The sequence below is a fragment of the Eptesicus fuscus genome, chromosome 4 (assembly GCF_027574615.1).
Source record: "Eptesicus fuscus isolate TK198812 chromosome 4, DD_ASM_mEF_20220401, whole genome shotgun sequence".
NCBI classification, from domain to species: Eukaryota; Metazoa; Chordata; class Mammalia; order Chiroptera; family Vespertilionidae; genus Eptesicus; species Eptesicus fuscus.
The window spans coordinates 84,241,173-84,259,546 of record NC_072476.1 but is presented as its reverse complement, the minus strand read 5'-3'; the positions used below and the strand labels follow the sequence as shown (position 1 = coordinate 84,259,546).

At 54.2% G+C, this 18,374-nt stretch overlaps 1 protein-coding gene and 1 long non-coding RNA gene across 5 annotated transcripts in view; one reads left to right on the top strand and one right to left on the bottom strand.

Annotated features, from left to right (window-relative positions):
* Positions 1 to 5,706: 5,706 nt before the first annotated feature.
* On the bottom strand, positions 5,707 to 14,663 carry LOC129148735 (uncharacterized). The gene is made up of 3 exons (XR_008555699.1): positions 14,354 to 14,663; positions 11,785 to 12,288; positions 5,707 to 8,340 (listed from the first exon to the last, which is right to left on the bottom strand). It is a non-coding gene; the product is annotated as an uncharacterized LOC129148735 (long non-coding RNA).
* Positions 14,664 to 14,814: 151 nt separating this feature from the next.
* SLC12A7 (solute carrier family 12 member 7) overlaps positions 14,815 to 18,374 on the top strand; it is an 80,364-nt gene continuing 76,804 nt past the window's right edge. For 3 of the 4 annotated variants that reach the window (XM_008161821.3, XM_054715243.1, XM_054715242.1), the window contains exon 1: positions 14,815 to 14,998. In XM_008161821.3, coding sequence (XP_008160043.3) covers positions 14,869 to 14,998 — 130 coding nt within the window. In that variant the 5' untranslated portion in view covers positions 14,815 to 14,868. The remainder of the gene's footprint in view (positions 14,999 to 18,374) is intronic. The other variant, XM_054715244.1, reaches the window with a different exon arrangement.

The window sequence follows — 18,374 nt, the reverse complement described above, 5'->3', positions numbered from 1 at the left end:
TGGCCACACAGGGGGCAGATTAGATGGGCCAGGAAGGGCCTTGGAAATCCCCCTGGCCCCTATCCCCGCTCATGTGAGTGCCGAGAGGACACCTGTTACTTGGCAAAGAAGCTGCCCCCAAGCCCAAAGCAAGCAGGGGGTATGTCCAGGGGTGGGCCCCGAGAAGGCCCTGCAGTTTGTCCCAGCAGGGGGACCCACTGAGGCAGGGGGCTGAGAAGGCCAAGCAATTTCCTCCTGGGAAGGGAGGCTTCTCAAGGGAGACTCTGAGCCACTCGGAGTCCTGAGGAATCTTCAAAGAGGCAGCCTGGTGTGGACGACAGGGGCTCTGTAATAAAACTGGCAAGTCCAGTGACGGAAAGGAAGGTCCAGTGAAGGTGTGGGGACCTGTCTCCAGGGGCCATGGGGCAGCAGGAACACAGTGTCAAGGCTCTGACCTCTGCTCCTACACCCACTGCAAGTGCCCATCCCTGCAGCTCTGGGAGAGACCTCCCTGCAGGGACACCAGCAGGTCCCTGGCATGCAGGGGACCTCTCGGCTGCTCTGCCTCCACCCACCCAGCAGCTGGCTGGAGCCATCACTCCAAGGACACAGGGGTGAGGGGACTGTCAGGGTGCACCGTGCACATGGGCGACTTAAAAAACAGACATTTGTGCCCTAGCCGGTTTGGCTCAGTAGCTAGAGCGTCAGCTTGTGGACGGAAGGGTCCCAGGTTCGATTCTGGTCAAGGACACATGCCTGGGTTGTGGGCTCAATCCCCAGTAGGGGGTGTACAGGTGGCAGCTGATCAATGATTCTCTCCCATCATTGATATTTCTCTCTCTCTTTCCTTCTCCCTTCCTCTCTGAAATCAATAAAAAATATGTATTTTTTAAAAAACGGACATTTGTCCTCACAGTTCTGGAGACTGATAGGCAATCCCTTCCTATAAAGAGACCAATCGTATCAGATCAGGGCCCCACCCTTGTGACCTCATTTAACCCTAATTACCACCTTACAGGCCCCATCGCTAAATATAGCCTCACCAGGGGTCAGGGCCTCCATATGAATTAGGGGGGACGCAACTCAGTCACAGCAAGGAGTATGTCTATAATACGGGCATTCTCCTAGGTGCCTCTTAGCAGAGGGGCGTGAGGAGTAAGTTTCAGCAGCCAATGCAGGCCAGGCCCCAAATGACTGAGACCATTCAGATATGATGGATGGGTCACCTGCCAAGTCAGGACTCTGTGCTGCTGAGCTCTGATACAATCAGAACACAGGGACCAAGAGTGGAGGGAGGACAGGCTAAGCAAACACCAGGCAGGGTGCCCGCTGGAGGAGGGGTGTGTCACGCAGATTTCCATGTCGTCATGCTGGGGATCTCTCTGTTCAATAGTCACTTCCTCCCATCCCTGTCGCCCTCATATTGCACATAAATGTGTTGGTGTTGCTAATCTTATAGTAAATCTTTAATCCAAGGCAGGTGCCTGCGACAGGTGAGGAGACATCATCCGGAGGCGATCGATAGCTGGCAGGACTTTGGACACCCAGACAGAGATAGGAGGGCATCCCCATTCGCATGGGTGGGGGGTGCACTGTGTTGCTGAAGCATCGGCTCCGATGGTTAAATTGGGAAGGGTGGCCGAAACCGGTTTGGCTCAATGGATAGAGCGTCGGCCTGCGGACTGAAAGGTCCCAGGTTCGATTCCGGTCAAGGGCATGTACCTTGGTTGCGGGCACATCCCCAGTAGGGGTTGTGCAAGAGGCAGCTGATCGATGTTCCTCTATCATCGATGTTTCTAACTCTCTATCCCTCTCTCTTCCTCTCTGTAAAAAATCAATAAAATATATTTAAAAAAAAACACACAAACAAATAAATTGGGAAGGGTATTCACAGAGGTCCAAGGGATGGAGCACCCAGGATGTTCTGCTGGCACTTCCCTCTTCTGAGCCCTTTACTCGGGGACTCGGGGACTCGGGGACCTCATTTCCCAGAGACTCTGCCACTGCGTTCTGGGCAGCATCCACCAAGAGGATGTCACAGCCCAGCCGGTGTAGCTCAGTGGCTGAGTGTCGACTTACGAAGCAGGTTGGTCATGGTTCGATTCCTGGTCAGGGCATATACCTGGGTTGTGGGCTCCATCCCCAGTGGGGGGCATGCAGGAGGCAGTCGATTAATGGTTCTTTCTCATCATTGATGTTTCTATCTCTCTCCTTCTCCATTCCTCTCTGAAATCAATTAAAAAAAAATTTAAAAGAAACAGTCACAGAGCATGGGGCCAAAGAGGGGCTAGCACCTCCACAGCAGGAACAGAGTAGAGTGGGAGAGGGGGTGGCGGGGTAGAGGGAGACACAGAAAAGACCCTGGGGGTAGAAACACTTTCCCCCCTAATGCAGACCCCAGGAAAGGCTGGACCTCTGCCACCAGCACCCCCTCCTCTCCAGTCGATCACCCTGGCTGGGAGTTGAGATGACAAGAACAGGGGGCTGCTGTGAATGGGTGACCAGAGAAAAGAAGGGGGCCCCAAATGAGGGGTCAGTTCCCAGAGGAAGACTGAGGAGGAGTTTGCTTTCCTCCTCAGTCTTCCTGAGAGGGACATTTCCATAAGCCATTGTCACCAGCGAATACTAACATTGCTCTGCGCAGCCTCTGCCAGGTGCTAAGAGCCACCTGCTTTTTAACAGCTGAGGATGTACAGCTGGTCCCTTTAATCCCAAACACCACCCCCTGAATAACAGGCCTTGTTCGTGGCTGATCCATGAGTCCTCCTCACATGTGGGTCACGTGGGCTCACGTGGGGAAATCACCTTTCGGATCACGTGTAGCAGTCACGCAGGAGTCAGGCAGGCATCACCAGCATAGAGGCCGAGACAGACACAGAGGAGGCTGTGCAGCAGTGTGAGCTGGTCCTGGGTGGCATGAACCACGGTGGGTCCTGTAAGTTTCTGACTGCTGCTGGCATCTTAGGACCCCACCTCTGGACCATCGCCTCAGCCCACATTTTGGCAGAGGGTCTCTGTTAGGCCATCAGCACACACTCTGCCTCCCTTGCTTCCCCTCGCCCTGTGGGACCTCCTGGGACGACAGGCTGGCTCAGCCCTGGGACCCTGGACAGCAAGGTGGTGGCTGAGTTCCTGCCGCCTGTCTTGTATCAGGCAAAGTGCTTTATTTATTTAATTGTCAAAATAGGGATCGTGGTGGACGCTGGCTTTACAGTCTGCTTTCCCCCACTTGAACTCACAGTGAACATTTTCCTGTGCCAGTGAACACGCCTCATGTACCTGGAGTTTAAGGGTCACGTGCACCGGGAGTCTGGTGTTCCTTCACTCACCTGATCCTTGCCTCTGAGGGGAGGAGGGGCTGCTGCCAGTTTTTGTTCTATAAACAATGCTGTGTGCTCATAGTTCATGCTCCTCTGGGTGGATGGCCGATGTGGGCTCTTTTTAAGGCTCCTGCTGCAGCAGACAACCAGGGGAGGTTCTGGGCTGAGGGCTCCCTGCCTGAGGTTCTGCTGTCCCCACCTCTTCCTCACTGTGTCTGGGACAGACACTCCCGGCGCCCGGGTCACCAAGCACTCACCCTCTCAGGCAGGGCCCCGTGGAAGCCACATCCTGGCTGCACTTACCTGGTCTCACCAGCTCTGGGGCCCAGCTTCCCCCTCTGTGCAGTAGAGATTGGGGGGCGGGGAGTGGGGAGTGGGGAGAAGTTGCAGGGAGTGGGAGAGGCAGGGTGCACAGATAGCATCCCTCTATACCACTAGAGGGCAGTTGCTTCCCCTGGGCGAAATGGTCAAGATCAAGAGCATTAACTCATCCCTGTTGGGCTGACATTAGGGCAGAAGGAAGGTCTCCTCCCTCCATCACCCCTGCCCATGGCCTTGGGCCTGAGAGGCCCCACTGCCAGCTCCTGGGAGCGCCAAGGGTCTACAAGCCCAGGACACGGGTACTGGGTCAAGATCTTTGCTGACCTTCATGAGTGGTGCTGCGCAGACCATTCAGCAGCTCCCTTTCTGCCGGGTCCGAGTCTGGATCTTTGCACCCCCAGCCCAGCCCTCCTCCCTCACACCCCGGAGTGGTTAGGCTGGTGGGAGAGCCTGCAGGCCCTGCGTCCTCAGCAGGTCCTCTTGATTAAAGGCGATAACCACAGAATTCGGTGCTCACTCGGGCCTGCCCACTTCATAGACCAAAGACCGTGTAGACCGAAGGCTCACCATCATTTCAATGCGGTGGGGAAAGAAAAAATACTGCCTACCACGTCCCTACCCCCCATTCCCCGTGGATGGTGGGAGGTGTCAGCACCCACAGGTGTGCACCTCACCGGAGCAGGTGTGCATCTCAGCGCCTGCGCAGTGTGGCAGGAGAGCTCCTTGACGCCAACCCGCCACCACTGCTGTGGGTGACGGCGCCACAGTTTAGGAGAACCTCGCTGAGCGCCGAAGTGGCCGCCGTGACCCACGTTCCTTGTGGGGACCAATGAGGGTACCTCAAGCCACTCCTGCTCCGCAGCCCTGGCTCAGCCTGGCTGTGCGCGCGGTGGCCAGCAGGGGGCACCCCCGGGCTGGGTTGCACACTCCGGGGCGCTGCCACCGACTGTGAGACCTTGCAAACATGGGGCGGAGGCTCAGCACCCTGGTGCATCCCTGCTCATCTCGGTTCGCCCTGGGTCACCCCGGTCCACCCCTCCAGGGGGCCCTGGGCAGGTCGCTCCGTCTCTCTGCGCCTGTTTCCTCCTGGGGTCAGCCTCGCATGAAATGGGCCCTGGCTCAGGGATGTCAGCAAGATGCAGGAGAGGGGCGGGGTAAGGGGGTGTTGTTGCGAGTTGGGGTGCAGCTGCTTTTTAGAGATGAGCAGAGTGCTGAGCCCAGAAGGGACTTGCACCTGCTGTTCATGGAGTCCTCAGAGCAGAAGGGAGGGAGGGGGCTCACAGGTATTCAGGGCGTGGGCAACGCCAAGGGGAGGGCTGTAAGTCCCTGGGGCCTGGGATCCCACCTGTCCATCTGACCCAGTGGCGGAAGGACCTCACCGGGCAGGCCCCCTGCCTGGAGGTTCCAGGCACAGCGGCAGTTTTCCCCTCAGGCCTGTGGCAGAGGTGTAGGGACCCCTGTGCCTCGGCCTCTCTGCATGAACACCTGCTGCCCCATTTCTTGACTGATCTGAACCTCCATCTTTGACTTATGGGCAGGGTAGCCCCCACGGTGGGGCCTTATGCTCTGTCCCCCCTGTACTGCCCACCACATGACTTTGCCCTTTCCTGGGGTCGTTACACATGCCCTTGGCTCCTCTCACCTTCCTCCTGATAGCAGGCACCTCAGGAGAGCCACCACAGGGGGCTCCCATTTGTGTCCCCACCCCTGTGCAAGCTCATTCTCTGCACGTCCTTATATCATGGATGGATGACGGATAGATATGGATGGATGGTGGAGGGGTGACAGATGGATGGTGAGTGGGTGATGGATGGGTGGTGTGTGGATGGATGGATGAGTGATGGATGAATGGATAGATGAATTTATGGATAATGGAGGGTGGATGGATGGATGATGGTGGTGGATGGGTAGATAGTTATGGTGGTGATGGATGGGTAGACGGATGGATGGATGGATGAATGAATGAGTGATAGTGTGGAAGTGGGGTGTCCACTGGTAGAAGTGAGGGATCCCCTTCCCCACTGGGTGCTTGGGGTTGGGTCCTTACAATATCTCAAGAAAAATAATTTTCTGAGCTTGCAGGGAGGATGAGTGATTTTTATTTGCGTGGAATTACATCTCTGGGTTTGCAAAGTCCCATTTCCCAGCAGAGCTAGAAGCGAAGCCAGTGTCCAGACTTTCTGTTCCGTGGTGGAGCGGGGTCTGCTGTAGCATCAGGCCAGCTGCAGTCCCTTAGTCTGTTGTGTGGGGGATCCACATGGCCGTGAGCCAAGTGTGGGAATGCAAAGCGTGAGAGTCCCAAAGGCCAGGAGTCAAGTGAGAGCAAGAGGCAAGAGAGAGAACTCCTTTGTTTAGGAACTTAAGTATCTTAAATCTTCCCGCACTTGTAGTGGCCACACCTACTCTGGCCAATGATCTGTTCCCAGGTGTGACTATTTCACTCTATTTCACTCAGACTTTACTGGGTATGCATCTAAATTGCAGCTTTCTGGCCCAGCCAGTGTGGCTCAATGGTTGAGTGTCAACCCATGTATCAAGAGGTCACCAGTTCAATTCCCGGTCAGGGCACATGCCCAGGATGCGAGCTCAATCCCCAGTAGGGACATGTGGGAGGAAGCCGATCGATATTTCTCTCTCATCGATATTTCTATCTCTCCCTCTCGCTTCCTCTCTCTCTAATATCAATAAAAACATTTTAAAACATCATTTAAATTGCAGCTTTCTGGCAAAGCTGCATAACTGGCCTGCCTATATTATCTGGCTTTCCCTTTGCCCCTTTCCTGTTAATTAATAACTGGGTTCATTACAATGCTATCAATGGGAAGTAGACTGCATGCACTGAATGTATTCTTAGACCTTCTCAAAGAGCAGGCCGGCTGCTACGTGAGAAGCCTTGGAGATTCAGACTGTGCACCTGGGGGCAGTGCCCAAGCCATCCAGTATGGGAGGCAGAGCTAACTGGGGTTTGCAGTGCTTAGAGGCTTGAGGGCCACAGGCTTCCATATACTACGTGCCCCCCCAAACCATGGGAGGCATCTTGAGGAGGCTCGGGGCCAGGATCACCTCAGCACCCCTTGCTAGAGCAGGCTGAGATGCCCAGCCCTGGAAACCCGACCTCCCAGGGGAGCGAGGGGCCAGAGGAGCCCCAGGGATCGTGTCACTGTGATGAGTGAGGCAGCGGGTCGGGTGGCCCAAGTTTCCATGTTTACACGTCCAAAGTGGAGCAGGTCTCGCTGAAAGGAGGGGTCCTTGGTCAAGGGCTGTCCCAACGACACAGAAGCAACATGGCCAGGGGTGGGACTGGGGCCTCCAGTCGGCAGAGGCAAAAGGGTCTTCCATGGGGGGTTGTGAGCATTCTGATCCTGCGATCCCGAGATTGACCTCAGAACCAGGACAGTCCTGTTTGAGTCTAACTAGACCCTCCACAGCACCAGACGCCATTGCTAAATGAGCCCAGACAAGGACCAGGGCTTCCTAACACAGCACTGGTCACAGGGTACAGCAGGCAGACCCCATACCCAGGCACAGGGGTCCCTACGCCTCTGCCACAGGCCTGAGGGGAAAACTGCCACTGTGCCTGGAACCTTCTCCCCTGGCTCTGCAGAAACCGTTCTCAGCAATGCTTCCCTTTCTCCAACACTCTTCCCCCACACCTACCCCATAGCTCACTGGCCAGACCCTTATCACCTGCCCACACTTAAACCCAGCAAAAATGGGGAGGGGCTACAGAGACGGGCGCAAAGTATCTGAACCTGCTGGATCCTTCCTGAGAGCGATGGGCACCTGGGCTTCCCCAACATGGCGTTTTAAAAAAGGCCCTATTTTTGGAAAGAATCTTTCCAAAAATAGGGACTTTTTAAAACGCTGTGGGACGCGGGACAAATTGTTAAAAATCGGTTTTGTTCCGCCAAAAGCGGGACGATCTGGTCACCTTAGCCAAGGGGCTACCCTCCACCTGCCACAACCTGCCCTCGTGTGGTCCTGTGTGGTCTCCCCCAGCCCCTTGCTTTGGTTTCCATCCAGCCCCGTGGATCCCAGTCAGCCCACCACTGGGACCAGTCCTGGCATCTCAACCAATGAAACCTGCCACATTCCACTCTCCCATGTGCCTGGCTCCTGACCTTTTTCTCTCTCCCTCCTCCTCTAACCTCCCCAAGGTAGTTACACTATCTTACCTCAGCCCAGAACTCAAGGTAGAGATACAGAACTGAAGCCCAACAGCCACAGAGTTGAGAGAGGCTAAAAAATGTTAATACTTTTCCTCCCGCTTTCTAAGTTCTTCTGGCTGGGCTAATAATCAAATTAACAGAGACAGATTAAGGGGGGTAATCAAGGTCTTAATACGTGTGCCGGAGGAATTCCCATAAGCATGAAAAGTCCAAAGACAGTGAAGCAACATTGGTATATAACACATTTTGGAGAAAGGAGAAAGGAGGGGAATAGGTAGGTATTAGATGTCAGAAGTGAGAATGGGCCATTTACAGGTAGTTGAGAGAGAGAGCTGAACACACATGGCAGGAAAATCCTTGCGAGGGGACTCAGAAACAGGCTGTCTAGCTACCTGTCTGAAGCCCTCTATTTACCATACTTAATTCAAATCAGGCTCAGTGACATGCTAAGATCTCCTTCCTGAAGCAGGTTTCTCTGTCTGAATCTCTTGGGCAGGAAAGGGGGATGAGTCTTTTGTGTCCAGGGCAAACAGTAGCAATTTTGACACTTTCTAGAAGAAAAGAAAGAGAATGAACATTTACTGAGTGACGACTATACCTATTATTCATCGATTTGTCATCTATTCACCACCCATCCATCCATCCACCCACCATCCACCCAGCATTCTTTCATCTACCATTCATCCCTCCCTCCGTCCATCCACCATCCATCTGCCATCTCTCCATCATCCACCCATCATGCTACATTAATTTATGAATGTCAGAGGCACTGCACACTGTCCTGGGTGCTGGAGCAAAGCAGGGAATGACACAGAAGGGGGCTGATCAGCAGATGCCCCTGCCCTGTGTTAGGGGCACCAACACCCGCCAGCAGGGGCCCTATGTCCTGCAGCCAGGAGGGCCCCCTCTTCCTGAGGGAAGCACGTTACCATAACACACTCAACGCTGAGCCTGTCCTTCTGGGGCGTTGGGGGCCAGGCCTTCCACCAATTCAGGAAGCAGTGAGAGGCCAGGTGAAGAGGCTCTTGCCAACAAGGTGGCCTCAAGCTGAAAAGGAAGCCTGTCTCCTTCCTAAATGAAACCGCCAAGTGTGTGAGAGTAAACGCCTTCCTGTTCAGAGGGAGGGACGCCGCAGCCTGGACCCCACACTCAGCACCATTGTCGCTGTCCCCAGAACGCAGCGTTAAACAGGACAACCAAGAACAGAGGGACGAGGGTGAGGCTGCTCCAGGAGGGCCCAGGCCTCCCTCCCCTCTGGTCCTCCTCTGGAATGAGGTGTGGCCTCTCCTGCTCTCACACACGGACATTGAATTTCTCACAGAGGTGACACTTGAAACCCAAGGGGGATCTGAGCCCCCAGGAAGGTCCAGGATTGTAGCTAATGGGGGAAGACTTGGTTTTATGCAATAAAAGGGAACCTGAATATTTACAGGTGAAACCCTCTGATGGCTGGGGTTTTATTCAAAACAACACAGGTGGGTATAGGTGGGTTGTGCCAGCGCGGCTGAGCCACAGGTGGGATGGGCATTAGATCAGCGGTCCGTGGCATGGACCCCCAGTGCTCGGGCCTCCTCACTGTCCCCCATGAGTGGCCCATGGGCCCATGGCATGTGACATACAGCTCAGGCCAACTGGGGATGGAGCTGCAGGGTCGGGGCCTGATTAGCCTGCATGGCTCATCCCTTGGACCACACATGTAACCCACTCTGTCCTCATGGCTGACTATGGGGCCAACACAGGCTTCAGGCCATCCTAGACTTGTGTGTGTGTTTGTGTGTAAGGGGGTATCGTCTGCCTGGGGAGTCATCAAAGATGGTTCCAAAGTGAGGGCTCTAGGCTCCAGGTTGTTAGTATCCTTGCCCCCAAAGCACATCATTATCTGATGAGACCCAGAGTGCCCTCATCAGCCAGCTGTATGTTCTGATTAACATGTGTCCCAGTGCCCTTCCTGGTATGTCATAGCGTTGGCCTCTTGACCAGCACATACTGAGGGGGGAGCAGCTAGGCAGACAGAGGGTCCCCTGGGCCGCATGGACTGCAGCCCACAGGGGCCCTCCTTGGCCTTGATCCTGTGGATGGCTAAGGATGTCAAGTGGGACAAGCCCAGAACAGCAGTTGAGCCCCTGGAGTGACTGTCGGGTGGTCAGGTGAGTATTGGGGATGTAGGAGTGGGGGTGGAGAGGGGAGGGCTCCTATGCAAGCTTGGTCAGATGACACAGGACTGCTGTTCCCACCTGCTTGCACCCATCCATGGGTGTGCTGATTGCATGCTGAGCCCTCATGGGTGCCCAGAGCCTGGACCCCAATACACGCATAAGCACACACACGTGTTCTATGCTGGCCATCTTCTATCATCTAAAAGACTCCGAGGCTGTGACTTCACCTGAAGAGCCTTCACTTTGCCATCACTCCAGCCTGGAGGCCTGGCCAGTGTTGCCCCTGAAAGTTAGACTCTCCTAGGAGGTTTTTATAGCCAGGGCAGGCACTTTTAACATCAGCTTTAACTTTTTCCAGACTTGCCCTGACTGGTGTGGCTCAGTTGGTTGGGCATTGTCCAGTGCACCAAAAGGTTGCTGGTTCAATTCCAAGTCATGGCATATGCCTGGGTTGTGGGCTTGATCCCTGGTACGGGGCATGCAGGAGACAGCAGATCCATGTTCTGCTCTCACATCGATGTTTCTCTCTATCCCTCCCTCTCCCTTCTTCTCTGAAAATCAATTTTAAAAATATTTTAAAAAACCAACAACAAAGAGCAAACTTAAAATAAAAGTAAATTTTTCCAGGCTAAGACTAAAAAAGCTACATATTATATGATGGATGCCACTTATGGGACATGCTGGAAATGAAGGTAGGGAAAGAAACTTGACTGTGCTGAGGGGACAGGGGGGGCTGATGGTGCTCTGTGTTCTGCTGCACAAATTTGCCAGAACCCATGGACTCCCTCGAGAGATGGTGACCCCTACTGTTGGGACATTAGACCTCAGTTAATAAATAAATTATATATATACTAGTGGCCTGGTGCACGAATTCATGCATGGGTGAGGTTCCTTGGCTTGGCCGGTGTTTGGAGTCCATTGGGGTCATCCAGCCCAATCCCCATCAGGCTGATCAGGGCGGCCGGCGGGGGGAGGGACCGTGGGAGGTTGGCTGTGGGAGCGCACTGACCACCAGGGGGCAGCTCCTGCGTTGAGCGTCTGCCCCCTGGTGGCCAGTGCGTGTCATAGCGACCAGTCGACCAGTTGTTTGGTCGACTGGTCATAATGGTCACTTAGGCTTTTATATATATAGATATATATGCGCGCGCGCGCGCGCGCGCGTGTGTGTGTGTGTGTGTGTATATATATATATATATATATATGTATATAATTTAAAAAGTGGAGGCTATAAAAAGGTTTTTAGTGGAAGAGATTAAAACTATAATTACAGGCTATGTAGAAAATAATGACATGGAGAGAACACCCAGAGAAGATTGGCATAAGAGAGGAGGCCAATGCTATTTTCAGAGGAAAATATACAATCTTCAGTGTTTTCATTTACCGAGACATAATGAAGGTCAGTTTTTCAAACTGGGTATTCAGATCAAGATGGTGAAAAGAAAGATTGAAAAAGAAGAAAGAGTGAAGATAAAAGCAGAATTTATTAAGTGGGAGAAAAGGAGAAAGCAGGATTGATTGCTAATTCATTCTTACAACTGTCTCATGTCCCTATGCATGTTTTTCTGGCATCCCTGAGCTTCTTCCTCCAGCCCGGTAGTCTGTATTCATAGCCTTCATCCTTCTCATCTCCTTTTACCAGGCACACTGAGAGCTTACGTGAACCAGGCTGCATTTTTCTGGTTTGAATATTTTAAAGAAGCAATTAGATATTTCACAATGTTCTCTCTTGCAGATGGATAGCGATAATCAGAGGCCACCCCCGCCAGGACAAGCAGAGGGTTCTGTGGTACCCAGAGGCATTCACCAATGACCTCCCAGGTTAGCTGATGCAACCACTACCTTTGTGAGGACATCCATCCAGGCCAAGGTTGAGTGGCCAAGGGTTTGTGTGCAACTCCAATGTCTTAGGATTTCTACGATGGCCACAGAGGGATGAGGTGGGAAGAGAGCCTGTTTCATCAAGGGTATGGCTGGCCCAAGTAGGTTTGGGCATTTTGAAGGGAAAGCTGGACTTACAGGCTGTCCTGCGGCAGGCCCCAAACAGAGGGAAGAGAAGGCTTGCGGAAGAGAGCTGAGTGTGGGAATTGCCCTTGGCAGCTCCATTCCAAGTCTCCCAGGTCAGGTGTGTCCACAGCTGCCTCTGGGCCTTAAAGGTAGCTGCTGGCTTCTGATGGCTAATGATGGCCACTAGGGCCAGCGAGGAGAGGGCAGCAGAGCAGGAGCACTCATCCCAGGCCATTGACCAGCACAATGCTTCATGGGAAAACAACAGGACTGGTCCCATTCCAGTTCAGACCATCTAGCAGCTCTACAAGCATGGTATTTCATATTGCCTTGGGATTTCTAGAAAACTCCAAAACAAGAACAAAATGGGAAAAAGAAAACAGAAGAGGTAAAAACAATGAAGAAAGACAAAGCTATCATTCTTTATATGTTAAACGATTCCTTTGCAAAACATACCAAGTTGAACTTAAAAAGGCAATTGAATAATAGTATTTAGAATTCTGTGAGCTGGCAGGTTACAAAAGAAATACACAAAAGCCAGTAATGGTTTGTTTTTGTTCTTACATATCAGCATAGTTGCAATATCCATTACAGTAGTAACAAAAAATGTGAGTTAACTTAATAAAGAAGACATTCAGGACCTGATGAAGGATTCAACACCATAAGGATGTCAATTCTCAGCAAATTTATTTATAGACTAGAGGCCCGGTGCACGAATTCATGCACAGGTGGGGTCCTTTGGCCTGGCCAGAGATCGGGGCCAATCAGGGCTGGCCAGCTCGGGGGAGGGACTGCGGGAGGTTGGCCAGCCATGTGAGGTTGGCTGGGGGAGTGCACTAACCACCAGGGGGCAGCTCCTGTGTTGAGTGTCTGCCCCCTGGTGGTCAGTTCGCATCCTAGTGACCAGTCGATCGGTTGTTTGGTTGTTCGGTCTTCGGTTGCATAGGCTTTTATATATATAGATTGGACACCATTTCAATGAAAACATAAATGTATTTGGGGGAAACTTTCCAAAGTGATTCAGATGTTCATCTTGGGCAAATAAAATAAAATAAAATAAAATAAAATAAAATAAAATAAAATCATTGCTCAAGAACAGCCTAGAAAATATTGAAGAATGACCTGGCCAGCAGGCTCAGTGGTTGAACATCAACCTATAAACCAGAAGGTCATGGTTCAATCCCCGGTCAGGGCACATGCCCAGGTTGCCTGCTCGATCCCCAGTGTGGGGTGTGCAGGAGGCAGCCTACCAATGATTCTCTCTCATCATTAATGTTTCTATCTCTCTCTCCTTCTCCCTTTCTCTCTGAAATCAATAAAAATATATTTTAAAAAAAGAAAATATCGAACAATGGGTAGCTGAGAGGCAGGGCTGCTGTGCCCATTTGTCACAGGCAGAGACCTGCAAAGGGTGAAAGAGGGGCTCCTGAGCACCCAAAAGAGCCCAAAAGGTTGTGCAGGAAGGAGATGGGAGTGGCCAGGAGTTCTATAGGTGTGAGAACTTGGACCCTGGTCCTCTCCTCTTCCAATGAATGGAGGTGGGGGACATAAGGAGAGGGTGGGTGCAAGAAGGAGTCCTCATGCCCCTGGATCTTTTCTCTTGTGTTTGTTGTGCCCCTAATACCTAACCCATCATTCTTCCTTATTAACAGAGCCCCAAACATTAGTGTGGGCACAATTCCCAGCCTTCTTCACAGGCAGGTGTGGTCATATGACTAAGTTCTGGCTAATGGGTCAAGCAAAGATGCTGCATGCGACTTCTGGGTTGGGTCCTGGGAAGAGAGCTAATTGCCCTTCCCTGTTTTCTCTCTCCACTGCTGGAATACAAATGTGACAGGTGGGCCAGGAGCGGCCATCATAAACCATAAGGTGAGTGAACTGAAGCCATACACAGCTGACCACTGCCCTCCTCTAAGTCATTGCTCAGATGTCATCTCCTCCTGGGGCCCTTCTGAACACCCCTTTCACAATTTCACCCCTCCCAGACCTCTTCTTGTTTGCCTCTTAATCAGAGCTCTGATCTCTGCAGCCACTCTAGAATGTATGCTTCAAAGAGGCAGGGATTTCTGCCTTCTGTGTCAGCCACGGGGCCTGGTATAGCTAGGCACTAATAATTATTTACTGAATGAGTAAATGTGTAAACCACGCTGCATATTGTAAAGTGCGAAGTGAATAAATGCACAGTGGTAACAACAGTACGGTAATATTAAGCCATGGCGGTGCCCGTATTGTAGGAGCCCATAAACAGAGTGGCTGATTCTCACCCAGGTTTCCTGGTCCATTGGTTCCCACCCCTCCGGACCCCCAGGCTCATCTCACCCTCCCTGCCCTCCACTCTCCGGAGCATACCTCTCCCAGACTCCAGGACTGACGCCCCCTTCCCCCACACCTGGATCATTAGTACCTGCTCTCAGTGGGCGTGGTCAGTGGTCCCAGGCCGGCGTCCACGTGCTGGGGGTGATGACCTCCGGAACCAGACATCTCCAGCGCCCCATTGCCAGTCCCTCTCCTGGACCAGGCCCTGGCTCGCTGACCCTTGACGCCTGGGACGCGATGGGGTCTCCAAGATCTTGCAGCGCGACCCCCGAGGTTGTGTTGCTCGCAAGGGACAGGACTGGCTTCAAGTCAAGTTTTACCCGGTGCCCCCGCTCCCGGCGACGCTCCTGGCTCCTCCCGGGAGCCTGAACTCGCAGAGTCCATCGACGGCCTCCTCCGGGCCGGCTGCGCCCCGCCCCCACCTCCGCCCGGCCCATGCCCCGCCCACCTCCTCTCAGCCCCTGCCCGCCCCGCCCCTGCCCGCCCGCCCTCACCCCCACCTCTGCTCCGCCCCCCGCCCCGCTCCGCCCCCACCTGCCTTCCCCGGTACAGGCCCGGCTCTGGTTCCGCAGCCTTCCCGGCGCCCGGGGACCGGAGGCCACCATGTCCCAGCGTTTCGTGGTGACCCCCGCGGGGGGCGGAGTGGAGAACCCCGACCCCGCAGCTGCCCCGGATCCGCCGCGGGTGGACGCGATGCCCATTCTGCACTACGGACGTGAGCCCAGCCGCTACGGTAGGTGCGGCCCGACGGGGACTCCCCTGGGGGCGCGCGGACGTCGGAGCGTCGCGGGAGGGGGGCCGGTGGCTTAGGTGGGTGAGCTGCCCGGGTGCTGGCCTTGGGGATGACCAAGTGTCGTCCCGGGGTCAGCGCAGGGTGAGCCGGCGCGGTGCGTCCAGAGCGTTCTCCCGGGAGACTTGGCCAGCAGCCGATCCTCGCCGGCGGTCTGCCCTGCCTCTGGGCCTGGAGGGAGATGCGACGGCATTGTCCTTGGGAATTGGCGGTGACAGCTCCGGCCCTCTGACCTCGTGCTCCTGGAGCGCAGAGCCTTGTGTGTGGGATTTGTGTGGGGTGCAGCTTGCACCCACCAAGGCAATGCTCTGCTGGGCTCTTGTCCGGTGATGCAGCCCGAGGGTCAGTGAGCCTCCCTGCAGGGCTGTGCTTTTATAACGTGTACAGACCTCGGTCAGTCGCTTGGTGTGTCCTTTCCCCCAGTGACCTCACCCGCCTTTAATCACTTTAACATCTAACGTCTACCTTCCTGTAACTTCCCTTTTGAGAACCGACTTCAAGGAATTGAGAAGTGTTGGCAGCCACATTGGTGACCCCTGCCTTGTCCCTCTGTGAGGGGATGTGCAGACAGTGTCTCTCCTGGGCACTCACTGCTCCCATAGGTGGGCGCCCACAGCCCTGGGTATGGAGGGTGGGGATGTGGGAGGGCAGGCGAAGCCTGGTTGCCTGGCAGCGAGAGCAGAAGCAGGGTCTGACTGAATCTGGAAGGCTGCTGGAGGCCTGTCCCGCCACTGCAGTCTCTCTCCATGTGGGTGAGGATTGGCCTCACCCCCATCCGATCCTGGGGCACACTGCCCTTGGGCTCTCACTACAGGACCTCGGCCGGCCGTTCCAGGGCTGATGTAGATCTGAGCTACCTGAAGCTTCCCCCATGCCCAGTAGTCCCCAAAGGTCAGCTAGGGGGAGGCAGCTCTTTAGGTAGAAGGGCCTCCTGTCTGTCCCCGCCCCCAGGGGATACTCAGTGCATGTGAGTGTCCTGTGTGTGCACCCAATGAGAGAGGGTAGCTCTAAGTGTGAGGGCTGACAGAAGCTCAGGTTTTATTTTTTTAAAATACGTTTTTATTGATTTCAGAGAGGAAGGAGAGAGAGAGAGAGAGAGAGAGAGAGAGAGAGAGAGAGAGAGAGAGAGAGAGAAGAAACATCAATGATTAGAGAAAATCATTGATTAGCGGTCGGAACCCACAACCCAGGCAGTGCCCTGACTGGGAATTGAACCGTGACCTCCTGGTTCATAGGTCAACCCTCAACCACTGAGCCATGCTGGGCTGGAGAAGAGGTCTTAGATGCTTGTTCAACAAATCTTCCATTGAGTTACTGGGACGTTGCATTAGCATCATGGTGACATCTGAGTGGTGCCTCCCCACGTGAGCAGTGGGCTTTTTGTGATGCAGGTGCGGTATGCATGCACATATGCATGTGGGTATATGTGTTGCAGACACCCGCTCTTTAGGACAGCACCATTGGCACAGACGTGGGATGTGTGTGCACATCCAGTTCTACTCTGAGTTCTAGGTCAGGTGTGGATAGGTGGACAACACCCTTGTCACCTTGGTAGTGGCTGGTTCTCAGGTCCTGCTCCCTTCCTGTCACCCTCCAACCCTGGGAGCCATTCCTTATGCTCCAGGCTGGGTGTCTGGCACCTGCTGTGCACCTGTGGTATCAACCCCAAAGCAGAGGGGACCCTCGCCATCGGGCCCTCACACTGGCTGTGGCCCGGTGGAGGGTGCTCTGTAGTAGGGGGCTGAGGTGTCACTTGCTCCTGCTTACCCAATAACACAGTCCTTTTGTTTTCCGCTGTCAGCAGGTAAGTCCACAGGTCATTGATTAGAATGTAAGTCAGAGCAACTGATTATTTCTCAGGGGTTGTGCAGGCCTCCAGCCTGTTCTGAGGGAAATGGCTTTGACGCAGGACTCAGTGGAAATTTCAGGGAGAGTGTAGGTAAGAAAATGAACCGTGTCCGAGAGCCGGCAGGTGAAGGCTTCCTGACTGTAGTCAGCAGCAGTGAGATGAGCTGTTGCTTCTGGGCAGTGGAGTTGGGTCCGTACTCCCTTGGGGTGCTGGTCCAGGTTCTGCACTGACCCCGGCCTGGGCTTGCTCAGCCCCAGGCTCTCCTCACAGGAACTGGGGTCTCTGTGGCCTTGGTCTCGCCTCTGGGCTGGAAGATGGACTCCCAGTGGGCACCGCCCCAGCATGGGGCTGTTCTCCCAGCCAGTAGGGCTCGGCTCCCAGCACCCCAGGCAGGGGCACAGCTCTGGGTCAGCTGACCCTCCAGGTCCTCCTCTCGCTGCATCCCCCTTTTGGGCCTCTCTGCTTCCCTGGCCCTTGGTACTTAGCGTGCTGGCCGGTGCCCCTGCGGAAACGGTTTGGTGCCATGAGACATGCTCAGGTCTCGACTTGTCTTTCTGTTCTCTGTCAGGCTGTTGAGATTCTCATCTTCATGCTGACACGCAAGAAGGGCATTTACCAGAGTCCTCGATGTGGCAATCATGAGATAGGCTGTTGGGGCCAGGGGATCCCGTCTGACCCTAGAATTCCCCCATACCCACCTTCACCTCTTCTTGTGGCCTGCTGTCCAGGGGGCAGGCTTCCCTTTCTCCTTCCCACCATCACCCAGGCAGGGAGGGGCCACCCCAGCCATCCCCCACCTCAGTCCTCAGGTGTGGAAACTGCTGAGCCTGCAGCCACTTTCTGCTCCACTGCTTGGCTGGCTAGTTTTTGCCCATAGACCTTGGGCTCTGTGGTGCGGGAGTTCTAGCCAGCAGTCAATCAAATGATTTTATGTTGTGCCCACTATATGAGAAAAAAAAAAAATCCCTATTATTTGGTGCTCCATTTAAACAATGCTACTGGGTTTTATTGGCACTCCTTGGTCCAAGCCAGGAAGTGGAGCGTGGTGGACACTTATCGAGAATTGTCCTTTCACTTCCAGTATGTGTGTGTGTGTGTGTGTGTGTGTGTGTGTGTGTGTGTGTGTGTGGTGGGGGAGGGAGAGAAGGGGGGTGATGGAGGGGAATTTCTAATCCTTCGGGACACCAGCCTCTCGGCTCACAGACTCCCAATGCCTCGTCCGTGTCTGTCTGGTGCCTCCTTCAGTGTCCGCTCAGACCAGTTCCCCTCAAGTGCAGTGTGTGGAGAGAGCACGCTGCCGTGGGGCCTCCCTTCTCTGGGTCAGGGCATAAGCCCAGCTCTGAGTCCCCATGCCCGTGTCTCTGGCTCAGCCAGCATTCCCTGAGGGCTCCCACTGGAGTCCACAGCACACACTGGTCACAACAGCGTGCCACTGAGCGTGTAAGGGGACATAGAGCCTTCCGTCTCACA